General features: G+C 38.2%; 1 protein-coding gene across 1 annotated transcript in view; it reads left to right on the top strand.

The window, feature by feature from the left end:
- The window catches only part of NYAP2 (neuronal tyrosine-phosphorylated phosphoinositide-3-kinase adaptor 2), a 258,653-nt gene that overhangs the window by 205,232 nt on the left and 32,236 nt on the right, over positions 1 to 21,185 (top strand). Inside the window, exon 5 of the mRNA XM_011984979.1 lies at positions 19,682 to 19,891. Coding sequence (XP_011840369.1) covers positions 19,682 to 19,891 — 210 coding nt within the window. The remainder of the gene's footprint in view (positions 1 to 19,681; positions 19,892 to 21,185) is intronic.

The raw sequence follows: 21,185 nt of genomic DNA, 5'->3' as shown, positions 1-21,185 counted from the left end.
AGGATCTAGCCAGTCTACAGAATTAATAACCAAAATTATGTTAAGTGTTGCTAAAAGCTTTCCATAATATAAAACAGTGCCTCTTAATCCCGGTTTTAATTGTGGCCCAAGCATGAATAATTTTTAAAGCTCCGATTTCTAATATGCAGTCAAGAACAGGAGCATCTAATATACAATTCATTCTGGTACTTAGTAGAATCCTAGTAGAAGATTATTGAGTCTAAATGCCTCATTTACAGTTAAGCAAATAGAGGCTCAGAAGGGGAAAGTGATTTGCCCAAAGCCTCAGAGTTAATTAGGGCTAAGTCTGAACTGGTACCCAGGGGCTCATAACCCCAAAGACGATTCTGTACAATGTTGTGGCTGTGCAGTGCTATGACTGGGACTCCCCAGATCAAAGTGTCCAGAGGTGTGAACTTTCTGTAGTTGGTTTCCAAATTGCTGGTATAAATTTATGCACTACATTATTAGTACCAACTTTATTTTCTCCAACAACATCTAGGCCATTTCTAATAAAACATGGTAATAACCCATGCAACAAGAACTTCGATTTTGTTCCACAAATGCCTAATAGTAATTTCCTATGCATATTAACTTAGTGTTGAGGATATGTGAAAATGTTCTACATTACATCTTCCCAACCTATAAAATGTCTATTCACAGAGTATTGCTTTGACTTTTCAGTCATTCTCTTTCTATCCTGTTGTTCAAAGGGTTATTCTGACATCACCACTTAAAAAAACACATGAAAACAGAAATGGTAGAGGCATTGATAGAGTTTCACATTTTCTTTTCCTATAGAAGGAAAAGTTAATTTGAATTCCTTGCATCCAATAGATAATTGGTCTACTTTCTTGCCATGGCTTTAGTAATCAGAGATTCAGATTTCTCTTGTAAAGCCAAATTATCTTGAATATCTCATAAAAGGGCTACTCAAATTATAGGCATGGTTTCTTCATTCTGTATATACCATTGTTGCTTCTCCTAGAGCTTGGCATCATTTCTTCTGTATTTTGGCTGTCTGATTGTTCACACTGCTGGCAGCACCTAAGGATATTTTGTATGTGAAACCACCCTTCTTCTGTTCTATTGTGAGGTATCATTAATTAGAAAATCTCCTTGAAACAGGCCAGTTTTGTAGTTTTAAGAATATTGGACTTCAGTAGGGGGATACTTCTCATCAAACATCATTACTTGTCATGTATTATGGCTCACATGAATCCTCTTTCACTTTAAACTGAGAAAACAATGTATATAATTTTACATCTTAGCCCTTTCATTTATTTTTTCCCATAGATTTTAAGATCCAGAAGGCATTTCAGAGATAGTATGGCCTAAATCGCTTATTTGAGCAATGGATACACAGAGGCAGAGAAAGAAAAAATGTACGCAGTGACACACAGGTGATGGCAAAACCATTACCAAGGTCAAGTTTTCCAGGAGTTAAATCCAGAGATCTTTGTACTATGCCAGTCTGTTCAACATTATTATGATGGGGCAGTAGAAAGGAGAACCAATCTAAAATGACATATGTTTGAGTCCTGTGGCCTCCTTTCTTCAAGAGTATTCTTTTTTAGGTTGTTAGCTTTATGTTAATTTGCTGCATTGTGTCCTATTTAAGACTGACTCTAGCAGCAAGACTTCTATAACTTTGGCACATGATTTTGGAATTTATCAAAAGATAAAGACATCTTAAAACATCCTAAGTCAAAATTTGTATCTGACCCAGGTTATAAAGATTTTATAACCTTAAAATCCTCTTCGGTCAATACTGTAGAATTCTATCTTTCCCTCTAGGAGATTTTTATCAGTTGTTTCTCTATCAAAAGAACCATGAAGAACTGAATTTAGAGGGAATAAAATGAGCTGAAGTACTGTCAGGTCTTAAATGGAAAAGGACTAAAAGCATACCATTGCCATTACAGGGGCCTTAGAGAACTGTGGGCATACATATTTAATGTGGTAAATTATAGGGAGACATTTGCATTTTTATGCATTATTTTGAAGTAAAAAGGGTTGTGGAACAATAAGGACACTTTCTATAATTATGTTCCATTTTTAATATGCAGAGAATTGACTCAGGGTTCAGAGTAGTTATTTAATGAATTCTCAATATAACCTTGTCTGGTATTTCTCTCACTAAATCTTGACATCAGATTAAGACCAGACAATGAGGTTAGTTAACGAAAAATGATTATCTTTTCATTGAACAGTTGGTAGATTTTGGAATCCCAATAAAATGATCTTTATCTGGTAGATAGCCACAAATTCTGTGGCACTGGATGCAAACACTAGTTATTTATAAAAAGATACACTACTAAATGTTGTATATTTCTGCATTTTTAAAACTAGGTCTGTACAATATGTTGAAAAGGATATTTTAGAAGTTGATGGCATTCTAATGTTGAGGTGGTGACATCTGGATGTCTGTAGATTTCACATGCCCAGAGATAAGGTAGCACTGATAATGAGCCTGTGACCTGGGATAATCATTCTCACATCTTCCTTCTGGTGCCTCTCACACACCTCTCTTGGGTGAATCTTCCTTTAAAACTGATGACATCATCATATCCTGCTCCTTGAAAATAAATACAAACTCTGTAGCCTGCCACTTAAAACATTCAATTTGTCACATCTTTTCTATGTAAATTCGGGTCTCATTCTTTCTAATATACAGCCTTCCTTTCAGAAACAGGCTGAACTTATTATGGTCCCTGAACCATTATTTCTCTCTATCTTTTAATTTTTTAGAAAAGTATTTGCTGTGCTATTTTGTCAGGCTGACATTTCTGGGCTTTAACTTGCTTATTTTTTAAGTGTCCATGTCTTTGTTCTCTACCACACAGTGACTTTCTGGAAAGGAGGATCTGTGATTTGGATCACTTTTGCCTTATTCTTAGTCCTGAACCACAACACCATCCATGTGAATAAATGTGACTAGGGAAGGGAGGAAGGTAGCATAGATGTGGCACTATTCCCTAGTCCAAATGTCACCCTGGACTGTTCTCTCCCTTTATATTCCAGCCTTGTTCCTGCATCCACTTCTCTTTGTGTCTTCGCTTTTCATTCCTTCTGACAGTGGACCATTGTAATCACGCTGTCCTGAAACCTCACCTTCTAAACTATGGCTGTTCCAATCCACCATACAGATCACTGCCTTTACTTCTTGTCATATTCTTGCTCAAAATTCTTTAATTGACTCACAATGCCTGTAAGATATATCATCTCTCCTACTAGATTGGAAACCTACTAAAATCAGAGAACAGCTGCTACATCATTTTAAATCTTTAAGTCTTCTGGAAAATTATAGGCATTATAACACTTGCGATCTGAATGAACAAACCAAGGATAGAATGGATCGAAGAGAGTAAGCTACAGTCAACTCCAGTCCCGAGTGATGCCATTCATACTCTTCTTACATGAGCCTACCTAATTATGAGGCCTATTGTAAGAACATAAACAGAGGCCCTTGCTTTTTGTCCTGCCTGTCTTGTTCACTGTCCCTGCTAACAGCTTTCCACTTGCCATTTGTTAAGCCTACATGTGCACATAGCACATTCAGCATCAGCTTTTGGTAGGACAAACCCAAGGAGAGAAGACAGCCCGGGACCTGGAAGCCAGCTTGGGACCAGCAATGCAGAGAGTTCTTGGGTCCAGGCTGCGTATCGAGAGGTCTGGAAAAGAGGATAGAGGCTCTAGATGGGCACAGGTTCTTGGCTTTGTGGACTCCTTGTCCTATGTTGAGAGGTAACAGGATGAGAATCAGAGTGAGAACCTCCAAAGTGCAGTACTCAGGGCAGGAACACTGGTTGCCCAGAGCTAAAGGTGGTACTTTCTTTATTTAAATCTGCCCCAAATAAAAGATGTAAAACTCAATGATATTAAAGTGTTAATAGCATCATAATATTTGACATTTGGAAGAGATCCTTAGAAGTGCTTTAATGTAGTATGATATCGACACTTTAAAAATGAAGAAATGGGAATCCAGAAAGCATGTGGTAAACTGTAGCCAATACTGTATTTAAATTCAGATAAATTGGGAATCACACCTCAGCTTTATTGTTCACCAAGCAGGTGTTAATGGGTAAGTTATATAACCTCATTGTGTGTTGGTTTCTTCATCAGTAAAATGAAGATTGTGTAGTTGCCTCATAGTTCTTAGGAAACATTCATTATCCTCCATTCATTTCTTCAAATTTCTTCCTACCCCAAATAAAATCTAGAAAGTGGTAAAATTAGATTGAGATTTCATGTACAGTTGGTGTATTGGTCTGCTTAGGCTGCTATGTCAAAATAAAGACTGGGTGGGGTAAACAGATACTTATTTTCTCAGAGTTCTGGAGTCCAAGATCAAGGTGTTGGCAGATTTGGTCTCTCTTGAGGCTTCTCTCCTTGGCTTGCAGATGGCCACCTTCTTTTTGGGTGCTCATGTGACCTTTATTCCCTGTGGATGCATACCTCAGGTCTCTCTTCTTGCAAGAACACCAGATCTATGGGATTTGAGCCCCACCTTTGTGCCCATATTCACCCTTCCTTACCTGGTTAAAGGGCCTATGTCCAAATACAGTCATATTGTGGGATTAGGACTTTAACATGTGAATTTTAAGGGGAGTCAAAATTCTGTCTTCATAACATTCCAGAGAGTTTAGAATAGTAGATAGAAGGAAATAGTAAATACATGTAAATAATTGAAAATTTCTGTTATACACCAGGGTTTAGTTTTTTCCCAAAACTATGGGATAGTATAGAATGGGATAGATATTCTGAATTTTGGCCCCATCTCTGCCAGCAACAGGCTGTCAGTAGGCCATCTATTCATAGTTTTCAAAGTGCATTCTGTGTAACAAGATATCTTTTGGAATTGTTCTTGGAATGGGCGGGGGGCGGGGGTGGGAATCACCCTAGAGAATAAAATTAAGGAATCTCAACATTATATAAGCCTTCTAAACATGCAATGCCTAATAATTCATTAAAGACTTGAAGAAATCTTATTAGCAAGCCTTTCTGTTTAACTCTGTTTAACCAAGCCTTTTCAAAAGTTATTTAGCTACAGAATCATTTTGTTAAGAACATCTATACTCCATTGACAGTTGTAGAGTATTTATGCCACGTAGAATTTGCCTTTAGCTTATATCAAAAGCTTAATTCATGGACTTCAAGGTTTCAGCAAGCTGGTTGAGTTTGGGATGCAGAAAGGAAGAGAATGGGGCAGGAAGAAAATTTTGAAAATGTGTGGTAGACAGAAATCAAATATAGGCTATGGGATCTACGTTACTGTGTTACGGAAAGTCTGGAACCAACCATCAAAAACCCTAGTTTCCAGACATTTCCCTTCTCAGAGGAAATCTTATAAGATTAGAGCCTCAGTTCCTCCTGTGTACTGCAACCAGAGTGATCTTTTACAAATCTTAATCATGTGTGCGTATGTTTTCCATGTATCCCTACATAAACATTAAACTGCTTTTCTTTGCTCTCAAACTGAGCAATGAAATTCTTTTCAGAAGGAGGCCCTGTATATCTGATCAGCTCTGTCTCTTCACCCTCAGTTAGTGCCTTTTATCCCTTTCTCTCTCTACTCCAGCTACGCAGATCTTCCCCTCTTCCAACTTGCCATGGGCATTGCACAAATATTTCCCTCCACCCGCAAAACTAATCTAATCCACCCTCACCCTCCCCTTTGCCATTTTTGAATCACTATTTAATCAAGATTTCTTGACTTCTCTACTTAAAAAAATCATCTATTATATCTTTTCATTACATCTATCATCTCTTGTAGCTCTTATCAGAGCTCTAATTCCATATGAGTTCATGTAATTATTTTCTCTCTACCTTACATTAGGAGTTCTATTCAGGCAGAGGTCATGGTGTTTTAGTTCACTGTTCCATTCTTCCAGGTCACAGTGCCTGGCATGCAAAATGTCTAGACAGATACAGTAAAGGTATATACCTTTTACCATTGGTTGAACATAATAAGTGTATATATATGTGTGTGTGTGTGTGTGTGTATGTGTGTATACATACATACATACACACAGTTCTAGAGGCTGGGAAGTTCAAAGTGCCAAGAGATTCAAGTACTGGTGAGGACTCTCTCCTAGGGTTGGAGATAGCCACGTTCTTGCTGTATCCTCACCTGGCAGACAGAGAAAGCTCTGTTGTCCCTTCCTCTTCTGATAAAGGTACCAATCTCATCATGGAGGCCCCACCGTCACAACTTCATCTAAACCTAATTACCTCCTAGAGGCCCCACCTTTGGATATCACACCCAACGTGTGTGATAACATCACATGTGGGTCTAGAACTTCAATATATAAATTGGGGAGGGGGTGGGGCTCAGATATTCAGTCCATAACAGTGAGTTTTCCCAGTCAACAGGACCCCAAGTTTTGCTTCACAGTGAAGCCTGGAAGGGCTAGGTAAGTGTATTAGTCAGGATTCTCCAGAGGGACAGAACTAGTAGGATATTTGTACATATGAAAGGGAATTTATTTGGGAGAATTGACTCACACAATCAAGAGGTGAAGTCTCACAATAGGCTGACTGCAAGCTGAGGAGCAAGGAAGTCAGTTATGTCTCAGTCCAAGTCCAAAAGTTTCAAAAACAGGGAAGCCTACAGTGCAGGCTTTAGTCTATGGCTGAAGGCCCAAGAGCCCCTAGAAAACCACTGTTGCAAGTCCAAGAGTACAAAGGCTGAAGAACCTGGAGTCTGATATCCAAGGCCAGGAAGCACCCAAACCAGAGAAAGATGAAAGCCAGAAGACTCCTCAAGCAAGCTTATTCCACCTGCTTTATTCCACCCCTGCTGGCAGCTGATTAGACCACATTGAGGGTGGGTCTTTCTCTCCCAGTCCACTGACTCAAACGTCAATCTGCTCTGGCAACATCCTCACAATACTTTATGAGCTATCCAGACATCCTTCCATCCAATCAAATTGACACCTAAAATTAACTATCACAGTAAAAACTGGAAATAATATTTGTAAGAAGTCTAGTGAAGCATCTGACCCATAGTAGCCACTTAATATGTGGTAGCTCTAATAACAGTGTTGATGCTGCTGCTGTTATAAGACATCATGTAGAACTGCATTCCTGACTTTCCAGTAGTAACTAGCAAACATTAACTTTTTTTTTAATAACAGGCAGGGGGAAACATTAAAAACACATCATTAATGTTTTTAATAGCTCACTTTCTTCATTTATTATATAGACCATTGTGATTTGATTGGGGAAAAGTAGTAGGAAGGAAAATTAAATTAAACTACATATAGTTTAGTTTAATTGAAGAGTATAAGAAGAAGAACGTAGACACTCTCTGTCTATGTCTACTCCATGTAAAGTGAAGGTGTATTTTAAAACAGAACTAATATTGTCGAAGTCTCATGAACTGTTTTGGTTTTTTCTAAAATTTGGATATCATAGAAGTTACAATTTTAGACTTAGGAAAATTCTTACAGTTTGTTTCAAATCTATGATTTTATCTAAGAAAACCAAGGCTTAGTAAGAGTTGTTTCCTCAGATTCCCAAAGATTTTATTGAACTGAGCTGAGAATGAACTACAGATCATCTCAACCCAAAGCCAGGATGTTTTATAGTTTTTGTATTTCTGGGAAAATATTTTAATTCTTTATTTATTTCTAAGTATATCTGATTATATCTAAATTATGTATGTTAAGAATGGTTAATATTTTATTTATGAATATTTTAAAATTATCTATTTTTTAAACTATTTCTTACAGATTTGGGGGTTTTGCTACTATTTTGAATGAAAAACTATTTGAAAAAAATTTGGTTGGCACTAGCCTCATTCAAATTAATATAAACAAAATATATGTAAGCTGTTCAAATGAATGATCATTCTAGAGATTCAACTACTTTTACACTAAGCACATATTTACTAAAGCCAGAGTATTTAAAATATCTATTCAATACTCAGTAAAGAGTATGAGTTTTATAAAGGCATTTTATTACAACTAGAGCTAACAAAAGCCTCACATACTGGATTTTTGAGCTGTATTTGTCAACCTAATTTCTCCGTCTCTTAGTTTTTCTGTCAGTATACCAATAAAAATGTTCTCTTCATTAGAAACACAAGGATCTAATATTTAGGCGGCGTTTTACAGAAGAGAAAATGAGAAATAATATCTGTTAAAATCTGTACAAGAAGTTGGGCAGAAGCTGAGTGCTACATGAATTTATAATTAGAATTAAGAGTTACATCTAGAGAATAGTCCAACTGCTATTGCAAACAATTTCAAAACCTCAGCAGTGTACTGGAATATGACTTATTTCTGGGTTATGTCACAGGCTGTGATTTTTGTCACAGGCAAGGTGGCAACCAATTAGTGAATTCAGTGAAAGATGGGCTGCTCTTCCAGGTTATGGGGAAGTGTCCATCTAGTGGGTCTGATAACCTCTAAAATGTCAAAAAAAAATTCCAGCCGGCAGAAGAAAGCAAAAGGATGAGGATTTTATAGGACATTTGATGCCCAGACCTGGAAGTAGCATATGTCATTTCCGCCTGCATTCTGATGGCTAGACCTCGGTTATACAGCTCTCCCTAGCTGCAAGAATGCTCATAAACATGGCTTAACTAGATGCCCAGAGAGAAGGACAAAGGGATTTGATCAGCATACGGCTAGTTTGTTGACTTCCGTAGTACACACACACATGAAAAGATAGAGTTCTCTGAGCAAATCGCCCCGCAATACTAGAATTTCTTGAAGAAAGTGTTACTGAAATACGCAAATATCTGATATCTACTATTAATGTGGGATGTTTTAGGCAGAAATAATTTGGTGGCAATATCTCTACAATCCTCATGTATCCTGATTAAAAAAAAACGAATAATTCCATCATCTGGATGTTTGGTGGACAGCTTTTAAAGGCCAGGCATGGTCTTAAAAATTCTATTTATTATTCCACGCTATGAAAATTTGTTATTATTTGCAACTGTTTTATGGAGAACTGTTGTGTATAAGTCAGTGTGTGTGTTCCCCTGTGTTACAGTGAGAGGTGAACACTGCCTGGTATAGGTATTCCCGATACAAATCTAGAACTCTCACTTTCCCAGTCACTATGACCTGTATTCTAATTAAATGTCACAGTGTGTGTTAAAACTGTGGTTTCTGGAGCTGATTAGAGCCAGCCAGCCAGAGAAATTTACCTACAAGCCCAGGCAAGTGCTGGGGGCTTCTCGTTGCACTGCTATTTCTCCATCCTCTAAGTTGTTTTTTGTTTTGTTTTGTTTTGTTTTTGAGACGGAGTCTCACTCTGTCGCCCAGGCTGGAGTTCTGTGGCACGATCTCGGCTCACTGCAAGCTCCGCCTCCCGGGTTTACACCATTCTCCTGCCTCAGCCTCCCGAGTAGCTGGGACTACAGGCGCCCGCCGGTACGCCCGGCTAATTTTTGTATTTTTTTTTTTTTTTTTTGTAGAGACGGGGTTTCACCGCGTTACCCAGGATGGTCTCGATCTCCTGACCTCGTGATCCGCCCGCCTCGGCCTCCCAAAGTGCTGGGATTACAGACGTGAGCCACCACGACCGGCCCATCCTCTAAGTTTCTAAGGAAAAGAGGGCAAAGGCCCAGTGCCTCCACCATGAAAGAGCATGGCAGAGCAGGGGGAATGCTTTATATTTCATTATTCTTTCTCTCTTGTGTAAACTCTGTTGAATAATCTCTGATAAAGATAAAAACCTGTTACTTTAGCAGGTCTTTGCTAATTGCTGTTTGCGCGATCTTGGACAAGTTGTGTGAAGGCTCTCTACTGTTCTTACACCCATAAAGTGATTAGGATTTTTTGCATATTCCACTTGATTCAGTGTGCCCCATCTGTGTGTAAACCATCATTTTATCTTGTGTGCCTTCATAAACACAAACCTGGGCTTTCTTCCCAACTGTATTTAAAACCATGGAATCTCCAAATGACTGAGCTGTTTTTCTTTCTCTATATATATTTGAAGAGAAGGCTTCCCTTGGATGTAAGAATTGACATAGCTGACCCCAAATAACAGAGTTTACACAAGAGAGAAAGAATAGTGAAACATAAAAAATGCCCCCACTCCTCCATGCTCTTCTGTGGTGGAGGCCCAGGGCCTTTGCCCTCTTTTCCTTAGAGACTTGGAGAATGGAGTAATAGCACTTGCCTGGGCTTGTAGGTAAACCTCTCTGTCTGTCTGGCTCTAATCAGCTCCAGAAACCACAGTTTTAAAATACTCTGTGATATTCAATTAGAATATAGGTCAGGATGACTGGTAGAGTGAGAGTTCTAGATTTGTATAGGGAGTACCAACAACTAACAAATGGTGGTACTGGAAAGAAAGTCAACGTGAGCTTTGTGTAAGAGCTTTCTAGAAGTTAAAGATATTCAAAATTGAGCCAAGTTTTCCCATGGGGTAGGAAACCTTGGTCTTCCCTGGAGTTATCCTCTGAGAGGCAGGACAACCATCTTAGTAATTACAAACACACACCTTACCTTGAGTGAGCTGTTGCAAGTGGTGATTTCCAAGGGCTGTTTCAGTTCTAAAATCTGATGACTGAATCTAATACCCATCTGATAATGCAACTTAGTTCAGTGCCTCCTTTAGTGCTTTAAATGTGTTTTTTTCTGCTTAATTAATCTGCCTTGATCACTTCTTATTCTCATTGTTCAGCAGTTGGAGTAGCATGCAGTATCTTTGATCCTGTTGATTATGCCAATATGAAGCAACAACTTGGAAGCATTCTTTATGTCCACAGGAAGCTCAATTGCTCATCAGCAACAGACCTTTGGCCTCTTAAAGGCACAATCAGAGCCTATATTTTGAAACCAAGTGATCTCTATGTGAGATTGTGACATTTCAAAAATCACATCAGTGGCTCATGCCTGTAGTCCCAGCACTTTGGGAGGCCGAGGCAGGTGGATCTCTTGAGGTCAGGAGTTCGAGACTACCCTGGCCAACATGGTAAAACCCCATCTCTACTAAAAAAATGAAAAAATAAAAAAGTTGTTGTGGAGGTGGGCACCTATAATCCTAGCTACTAGGGAGGCTGAGGCAGGAGAATTGCTTGAACCTGAGAGATGGAGGTTGCAGTAAACCAAGATCGCACCATTGCACTCCAGCCTGGGTGATAAGAGTGAAACTCCATCAAAAAATTAATGATAATAATAATAATAATAAAAACAGCAGTCATGGACCACACATATAAAAACTTTTTATGTAAATCATCTGAGTCATCTACATGTTCATAGAGGCAATTAAATGAATGACAGTTGAATCCCTTTAAATATTGCAAAAAAAAAAAAAAAAAGGAGAATAGAATCCTAAATTTTTCCAAGTAAATGATGTGACTGTTCATATTTCCAAATAAAACTCATTTTTCCAGGCAAATTGCTTGTTTTTTATGGCCTATTAATAACAAGTGGTAATTGTGGAAACATTTATGGCTTAAGAAAAGACAATTTTGACAACAGCAACTAACTCATGTTCTCCAGTTATTAAGGGCTATTGGTTTATGCTTGCTATGCATGGCTCATGTGCAGGGAGACATTGGAGAGGTGGGTATGAGCCAGGGATGGGATTAGAGCCAGAAGCAAACAGTAATAAGCTATTATCCTGGATGAAGCAGGCATGCAGTTATTCATCCCATCCCTTCAATTCTCACTAATGACTCTATTAGATACTGAGTACCAATGTGAAAGTTACAGTCTTTAGTCTAAAGCTTGTGATACAGTGGGGGGCAACAAGATATATAAATCAACAACTGGGAGTGATAAGTGATGCCAGTGACGTCACATCAGAGCACAAGACATGTGCCATGGAAGGCATAGGGTGGCCCAGCAATGACACAAAGTTTTAATGAAATACCATGTTTCATTAGGTTGCAGAAACGTAGTTTGATTCTGTACCTCATAGGTACCCCCACCAGCTACCATATACACAGCTACTGTACCAAGGGCTTATGACTGCTGGAATTAAAACTAAGGCATCCACATGTCACCTTGATCCAAAGAAACTGCAGCCTTGGCTCCTCACAAATCTTTTATTATTTTTGTCACATTGTCCCTAGTCCCCATGCCACCTAGTAGTAGTCCACCTGTCCAGGTACAGACCAACAGATCAGGGCTTACAATAAATAGAACAGGTGCAACATTACACTTTGTGTCATTGTAATTGCCAAGGTGAAAGTACTACAATATGGCAGGCTCCGAAGTCACTTTCTTTAGGGTAGCCCAACCCTGATATTAACCCTTTACTCACAACTTTAACTCAAACTAGGAAAAGGAATTAGGAGAAGCCTTCCTTGAATGATAACACTCAAGTTAAGTATTCCCAAACAAGAAGACCTGGCTAATTAGCTGATCATTTTGCTTTGGAAAAGAGGTGTGTCAGGCTGAAGAAAGAGCAAATATCAAGAAAACAACTCATCATCTCAATTAAAATAGGTAATGGAAAAGAAATGTTGAAAGCTGCCAGAAACTAGTTTACAAAAGGGCCTGATGTCTTAACGCAAAGCATTGGATCTTGGTTCTAAGGGCCTTGGGGAATCAGGAAGTAATTTCACTGGAAAATAAATGGAAATGGATCATGACAGGAGACAGGCAGGTAGGGGCTTTTGCCTTAATACAAAGAGGAAAAGTGGAGACAAGAATAGAGTCATGATGGTGGTTAGGGAAAAGTGTGGAAAAGTATTATATGCTTCTGTTTCCTGTCCAAATCCCAAGACTGCTAAGTTGTGGGTACTCTCCATGCTAGGGATGACATAGTATAGATGATTGCCAAGTATCTCCCTAGCGAACCTGTAAGAAGGGTAATCTACGTCGCTAAGAAAAACAGTAGGAGAAAAAATAATTATTAGCATTGCTATGTAAGGAACTTAAAATGCATTATCTCGTTTAATCTTCACAGGAACACAGTAACAGCAATTATTATCTTTGTTTACAGATATGGAGATTGGGGCTCAGGAACCTTGACTAAGGTTAAGTAGCAAATACATGGCATGGGCAAAATGCAAAGCGGAAGTTTGTCTAGCTCTGAAGACCGTGACACTTTAGCTAGAAGAGAAGCAAGTTTGGAGAGAGAACAGTGCTGCCAATTTTAACAGGTTGTGCCCCCACCCAGGCAGTCATATGCAAAGGCTCATTTGTGCTATATTGTTTTGTTCTTAGAGCCTAAAAGAGATCTTTAGGTGGTGAGGATTTATAAGAATCTTCAGTACTCATTTGTTACTGAGTGAATCAATGTTGATGAGGAGCGAATGAGAGATTCTGGTAAAACCCACTAATGTATAGGGTCAGACCTAAGGTAAAATCCATTAGACCCAGGAAACCAAGTCTTTCTAGGTGGCCCAGGATCCAGGGCACATATGGAGAGGGAGAGAGACAGGGAAGAAGCCAGAGAGACAGAATTAGACCCACAGACAGCATAGAGAGGCAGGAAATGGGAAACTTCAGGGTTAGCTGCATGAGGTGTGATGGATTAGAATCCTGGAGGGAATGTTTGCTCAAAGACAAATTGCCCCTGGTCTTACCTTTCTTCTGTATCCTTCTTCAGTTTAAACACCGTAACAAATTTAAGACAATGATATACAAAACATGCAGTCTGAAATACAAGTATAATAATACATCCATTTTTGTAATAAATTTAATTCAAATTCAGATTTCAATGTGAGAATTAGATTTTAGAGCAATAGTCAACATTCACTCATTCATTCACTACATAGAGGATAGGTGCATTCTATGTGGTTGGCACTGTGAGCTACATGCTGGGGCTGTAACTGTGAACACTCAAAATAACTCAGATTCCACATAAAGCTTTACCACAGTATGTAAGATTGATTTTGTTCCAGAGAGTTTATGTTACTAAAATCAATTTTGTTTTCAACAGACTTTAAAAAGACATTGAGATATATGGATATGGATAAATATGTCCTTTTCCTCTGAATAGGTTTCCTTGAGTTTTCAATATATCTTATTTACAATATATCTTATTTACATATTACATATTACAAGAGTCTAATTGTCTACTTTCAATTTGTCTCTTTTCAACAGCTATTTTGAAGATTTTCATATTTATTTGAATTTGAAAACACCTTAGTTAGGAAGCAGTTTCTCGAATACACACACACACCTGCACACACACGCACACACACACGAAAAACAGATTTATTCCCAAATAAAATTCTCAATAATACATTTATTATTTTCTTACAGATTTTTTAGCTCTGCTTTCTATTTAGGAGGTAGACATTAAGGTATACAGACACAGGTCTGAGTAGTACCATTTCTTTAATCCTTTTGTTCAAGTTTCTCTAAATATACCTGCCAAAATTTACTGAAGACTAACCTCTGGGACTTGAAAACAAAGAAGAAGAGAAAACACACACACACGAAATTCCTTTCCAAATCTGTAGGCTTTTATTTAATTGAGGCTGGAGACCTAAGTGATACTCCCTGGTTTGTTTAAAATCTGGAAGAGCAGGTGGGCTGAAGCAGATGGGTCGTTAGGCTTTGAGGCTGTGACGTTTGGAAGCTAGAGTTACACTTTCTTTGAAGCTGTGAATAAACAGCTTGGGAATAGTTTATAATGTTATTTTCTGATACTGGTTTTATTCCATTTGTCTCGGGACACTGAAAAATAAGTGTTGGTTAAATTATCTTACTTTAATTATTAGGCGGGGATGTATTGCCTTTAAAATATTTTAACTTCTCAAAAAGGCAAATACTATATGATTCCACTTACATGAGTTACCTAATATAGTGAAATTCTTAGAGACAGAAAGTAGAGGAGTGGTTGCCAGGGGCCAAAGGGAGGAGGAAATGAGGAGTTATAAGTAGGTATAGACCTTCAGTTTTGCCAAACAAAAAGAGCCCTACAGATTGATTATACAACAAAATGAATGCACTTTACACTAGTGAACTATGCACTTAAAAATAGCTAAGATGGGAAATTTTATGTTATATGTATTTATATTTTTATAAGAAATTATGGTTAAAATAGCACTTTTTATGTTATGGTATATTTTAATACAGTTTTTAAATTTATTTTAATTATACTTTATGGCATACATGTGCAGAACATGCAGATTTGTTATATAGGTAGATACATGCCATGGTGGTTTGCTGTGACTGACTTATTTTATTTAGGATAATGTCTTTCCAGTAGCAATAAACCCTTGTGCTAGCATGTTCCAGATGTTCCTTTTTTTGTAAGGCTGAATAATACCCCACTGTATGCCTGTACCGCGTTGTGTTGACCCAGTCATCGATGGACGCTTCGGTTGCTTCTGTCTTGTGAATAATGCTACCATAAACTTGGATGTACGAATACCTATTTGAGCTCCTGATTTCAATTATTAGTATTATTGTTATCTGAGACATGGTCTCAGTGTGTTTCCCAGCCTCGATTGCAGTGGCACAATCTCGGCTCACTGCAGCCTTGACATCCCAAGGCACAAGCAATCCTCCTACTTCACCTTCCCAGGTAGCTGGGACTACAAACTTGCACCACCATGCCCAGCTAATTTTACCTTCTCTGTAGAGACAGTGTCTCACTATGTTGCCCAGACTGATTTGGAACTCCTGAGATCAAATGATCCTCCTGTTTTGGCCTCCCAAAGTGCTGGGATCACAGGTGTGAGACATTGAACCTGGCCCCTGCTTTCAATTATTTTTCCATGCTTTATTTTTTTCTGCAGAGTACTGATTACCATCCAAATGCCCTCCTCCTGCCCCCAACTAGAGGTGCAAATTATTTCTATTTGGTAGAAAGATGACTCTAAAGGTTGTAATGGTATTTCCTTAAGGACATTAACCAATTTTATTTCCCCTTCCTTCCTTCTTTCCTTCCTTCCTTCCTTCCTTCCTTCCTTCCTTCCTTCCTTCCTTCCTTCCTTCCTTCCTTCCTTCCTTCCTTCCTTCCTTCCTTCCTTCCTTCCTTCCTTCCTTCTTTCTTTTTGACAAAGTCTTGCTCTGTTGCCCAGGCTGGAGTGCAGTGGCTCAATCTTGGATCACTGCAACCTCCACCTCCGGGGTTCAAGTGATTCTTATACCCCAGCCTCCCAAGTAGCTGGGATTACAGACACCCACCACTACACCCAACTAATTTTTGTGTTTTTAGTAGAGATGGGGTTTCCCCATGTTGGCCAGGCCAGACTGGTCTGGATCTTCTGACCTGAGGTGATCCACCTGCCTTTGCCTCCCAAAGCGCTGGGATTACAGGCTTCAGCCACCATGCCCAGCCACAACCAGTTTTATTTCTAACCTAGCAATTTTATTCTAACATTCTTTTAAAAATGTCTATAAATACTTAGGTCCTACAAATGCTCTTTGGACCAGCTTTACTATCTTACTTGTTTCATCATTAATCATTAATAAATCTCTGAAACATGTTTATTCCAAAAAAATTTAGACTTCTTATACTTGATTTCATTATAACTAAAACAAGTTTATATACAGGCCCATTTAAAAACCTGAAATCTTTCTGAAACTGTTATGGAACTACCCTTCTGATTTAAGTTAATCTCATATAATGTTTTTCATGACATGTATTTACACAACTGAATAGCATCTTAGAGCTGAAAGAGACTATAGCAATGTAGAAATAAATGAGGATCAAACAAAAGAGACAGGCAAAGGCTATTTATTCAGAGCTTGCATTTGGCAAAGACTCAGAGGCAGGCAGAGGAGTAGGAGGGCTTTATGGGGGGAAAATGTTCAAATAAATTTGGCCTAAAACTGCCTCCATATGTAATGAATTGCAACCTAACTTAGTATGTAAATAAACTACAACCTATCATAAGAGTATATTATTGTAACAAGTAGCTGAGTCTTAGCCAATCATAGCAGCCAAGTTTTCAGCCAATCACAGACTGCAAACTGTCAAAACATGTCCAAATAAGGTGAAGGATGGCTTGTAATCAATCAGGATATTTCTATATGTTATTTCTTTTTTCTTTTTATAAACACTGCCTGACCAGGTTGCTGGACAGAGATCTCTGAGCCTTTACTTGTTCAGGGTGCTGCCCATTTAACAAATCCTTTCTTTTTCTCAAATAAACTCTGCTAAATTAAGTTTGTCTAAAGTTTTTCGTTTATCAGCAACAATGAAAAGTCTTCAAGTATACCTTGATTGGGGACTGTTAACTTGGGGAAGTGGCAGGTGAGCACACTAGAAATGGAGCATTCTCTGTGATTGGTTAAAGGTATATATTTACTTTTCCTCAGTTGTTCCTAAGTTGGAAACTGGGCCAAAAATTGGGAAGCTAAGTTGTTACTCTTGTCTTGACTATTTGAGGTCAATTTTTACATGGGTGGTTGTTTAGCTTTTAGGATTATTTCCTAGAGACGGGTCTACTCCCTACGAGTGTGACTGGTACCTCATAGGTTGACTTCCGAAGCTAGCTACTGTGGATAATAGGCTAGAGTTCTGTTTCTAAATGTTATCTGGCAATTTTCCATTTGTATAAGACCCTTAGTGATTATCTAATATAGAAAAATTAAATAAACTCATAAAGGCCAAATGACTATGTTTAACTGAATACTACTTTTTATGTGTCTGGCACTTTTTAGTTTTCAAAATACTTTAAACTGTAGAATATTATAAGATTTTTAAAATAAAATCAAGGAAGTTAGGTAGAGCTGGTATTTTCTTTGTTTTGTAGGTAAGAAAAATGAGGCTCCCCAAAAAGTGACATGGGTCACAGCCAGAGTTGCAAAGCTGAGGCCTGTGAGATTCCTGACTCAGACTGCTCAATGTATGACAGCCTGTTCTATCTGTGTCCCACAGATTCAGATAATGGTGAACCAAAGTGTGACATTTGTGTTATCACACTGCTCAAAGTCGATAAGGATTTTAACCCAAGTGTAAAAAATAATCAGATATTTTTAATCAATTCTGTGATTTTCTAAAAATTTCCTTATTTGAATTAAACTGTTAACCTGGTGAATTCTACAGCTTGTGGTTATTAGATAATCAGATTTTTGAAAATACTATTAGCTCCATTAACACACTTATTATAACTTGATTTTCCAGTTCCATCAGGAATGTTACATTTCCTACACAGATCAGAAAGATGTGTGAAGAGCTGAGAAATCTGCAATATAAATAAATTAAAAATTCATTGAGCAATATGATAGGTGGTGGAGTCAACCATTTTTTAAAAAATTAAAAACAAACAAAACCTCAATACCTACCTTAAAACAACTCAAGGCCTTTTGGGAGGAGCAGATGTATACAACTATAAAGCAAGGTCAGTGCAGAGATGACCATGACCCTGCAAGAGTTGTGAATGGGTGGGAGGGCTTCAGAGGATACTTAAATTGAGTAACCAGGAGTAAGTAGAGTTAGTTAACCAAAGAAAGACAAGACATAAGGGAATTCAAAGGAGGGGTGGTAATAGCTGTGGAAAACAGCGTTATGTTTACTGGGGTTGGAGTGGGGAGGAAGAACCTACAACGAATGTAATACAGGGAGGTTAACGGGGAACGACAAAGCTAGAGGGGAAGGAAAGAGCAAGAAGCTGGAGATTCTTGCCGATTATAGTGAAGAGCTTAGACATTCTATGGGCAACAGGAGGCTTCTGAAAGGATTTTATTCAGGGTTACATTATGATCAGATTTTCATTTCCAACAGATCATTTTGGCAGTATAAGGAACTTATGCTTTGAGGAGTCAAGGATAGTCAGAGACAAGTTGCAGTAAATCAAGTGAGAGGATTAGAGCTGAACCAGAGCAGTTGAGGTAGGCATGAAACAAAGTGGAAGAGAAGTGAGAGCAAGACATCCAGAAATAAAATCTGCAGAATCTTCTAATAGATTTGGGGATTAGCACTTAAAGAAAGGGAGAGACATGCTTCTAGCTTGGATAGTTGGTCGGACAGAAAGAACAAATAGTTTAATAAGAAATTATCAGTTCAGTATCTGAAATGTTCATATGGGGACTCCAGATGGATTCACCTAGCAGGCAGTTGGATAAATGAATCTAAAGATAAAAAGAATGGTCCAGGCATCTGATAAAATATTTAGAAATCACTAACAATTAGGTGATTGCTAGCTGAATCCTAGAGGACAAAAATCACAGAAAGAATATATGTAGCATAAGCAGCACAGTGGCTAAGCTGGCACCTAGGAAATGACCAATGTGCCAGTGATGCATGGAGGATGAGATGACATGAATGACGAAGGAAAGGTGTTAGATATAGAACACAATGCAGGAGGAAGAACCATCCACAAAGTCAAGAGAATTGAAGATATAAATTAGTGAGTAATCAAATAATTGTCAAATGGCTGAAAAAAAAGGCTTATACATTTGCCAAATAAAAGGCACTGGGTGATTTTGTCAGGAGCAGAATGGATAGAATGGTTTGGCTGAATTTTTGTAAAGATTAGAAAGTAAAGAGAGTGAGTGTGAAGTGCTCTTAAATAAGTATACTCAAAGATGAGCGCAAGGGAAGAGTTACTAAAGATTCGTCGAGGTACTCTTTTTCCAAAAAGAATATTGTATTTCTCAGAGATACTACCCTACACAACTCAGAAAAAAGGCCCCCTGGAGTCTATGTTTCTGTTACATTTAGATGTTGTAGTCTCCAAGTCTGAATTTCCAACAACATATTGAGACGATTTTAGAAAATCACACTAATTTTTTGAAAGTAATTTAGGAAGAGCTTTCCTTTTGTTTAACAGAATATAATTCTGGTTACTACACAGAATCAACAGAGGAACTGAAAGTCCGAAGCCACAGCACGGAGCCATTACCAAAGTTGGACAACAAGGAAAGAGGCCACCATGGGGCGTCTTCCTCCAGAGAGCCTGTCAAAGCTCAGGAATGGGACGGAACACCAGGGCCACCTGTGGTCACCAGTAGACTGGGAAGATGCTCTGTGAGCCCCACCTTGTTGGCAGGAAACCACAGTTCAGGTAAGGCGGATTATGATCTCCCAGATGGTAATTCCTCCTGTCTCTAGAAACTATTTTCATACAGTATCACTTACAGAATTATCACCACAGATATCTCTGTCTCCACACAGAGAGGCAACACAAGTAGCCATTCACATGGGTTACGTAAAGGAACATAACAATATATTGTACCACTCGAAGGTACAACTATTTACAGAGGTGAAGGATACCTGAATGGTGCTTCTTGGAGCTATGCAAGACAACAGCCTTGAAAACTTAAAAAGTTTTGTACTAATTTTCTTCAAAAATATCTAGAGGCCTCATCTAAAGCAGTTTTAACTTGTGAAGTTTGAGTAATTTAGAATTTATGCTTCCTTTGCTTCAAAAGTACTTTAGGCAACTGATAAAAAATGAACAAAAGTAACACTGAGAACAGAAATGTAACAAAGATAATCTGAAAGCAGTAAAAAAAAGTAGCTACTAGGAGGCATCTGAAATGGTGAGCTGAAGATGATAACTGAGCATTGGGAATGGCACTAAGTTCCCAAATCTAAGTCAAAGGAAATGTAAAAGTTTTCATCTAATGTACCTTTAAATGTCACAAGTTAAAATCAAAATCTGCAATGCAATTTTACATGGTTAATAGGTAGATATTATTAAACATCAACTTTTTAAAAAACAGAATATGTTTACTTTGAATTTATTGAACTATGTGTTGGACTCACAGAGAGCTGTCAATTGAAATAAACAACAAATAATCAAGGAACCTCCTGTAGTTTCATGTTTCTATTTCTTAAGAGTGTTAGAGCTCCAAAGAAAAGACCAATCCTTTAATATTCTTTTCAGCTCTGATACTCATCTTAGAAAGCAATTTACATGAATTTAGCTTGTGGTCTCTCAGACAGTCGTGCACAAGTTAAAATTGGAATAGACTGGATGGTCTCTGCAGTTGCTGAGGGATATTCCTGGAACAATACCCAGGCAGGAGCAAAGTACTGGCTTCCCCAGACTTAACATGTAACTTGAAGCTTTGGTGGTAGAGTCATAGCACATATATGGATAACCAACTCTAAAGCATGAGTTAAAATTTGGCCAAAGGAATACTATATGAATTTCACAGAAATTTCAAAGTATATTTTTGATAGTAAAGTATAAATTGCTATAGGTGTATGAAAAGAAGATATTTGTGCACTTTGTCACAAAAGAAACATAGAGAACAGATAGTTTTTTTTTTTTTCTTTTGAGATGGAGTTTTGCTGTTGTTGGCCAGGCTGGAGTGCAATGGTGCGATCTCGGCTCACTGCAACCTCTGCCT

The sequence above is a fragment of the Mandrillus leucophaeus genome, unplaced genomic scaffold (assembly GCF_000951045.1).
Source record: "Mandrillus leucophaeus isolate KB7577 unplaced genomic scaffold, Mleu.le_1.0 Scaffold277, whole genome shotgun sequence".
Taxonomy (NCBI): Eukaryota; Metazoa; Chordata; class Mammalia; order Primates; family Cercopithecidae; genus Mandrillus; species Mandrillus leucophaeus.
Note: the sequence above shows the minus strand (reverse complement) of the source record. Positions and strands in the feature narration are given on the sequence as shown.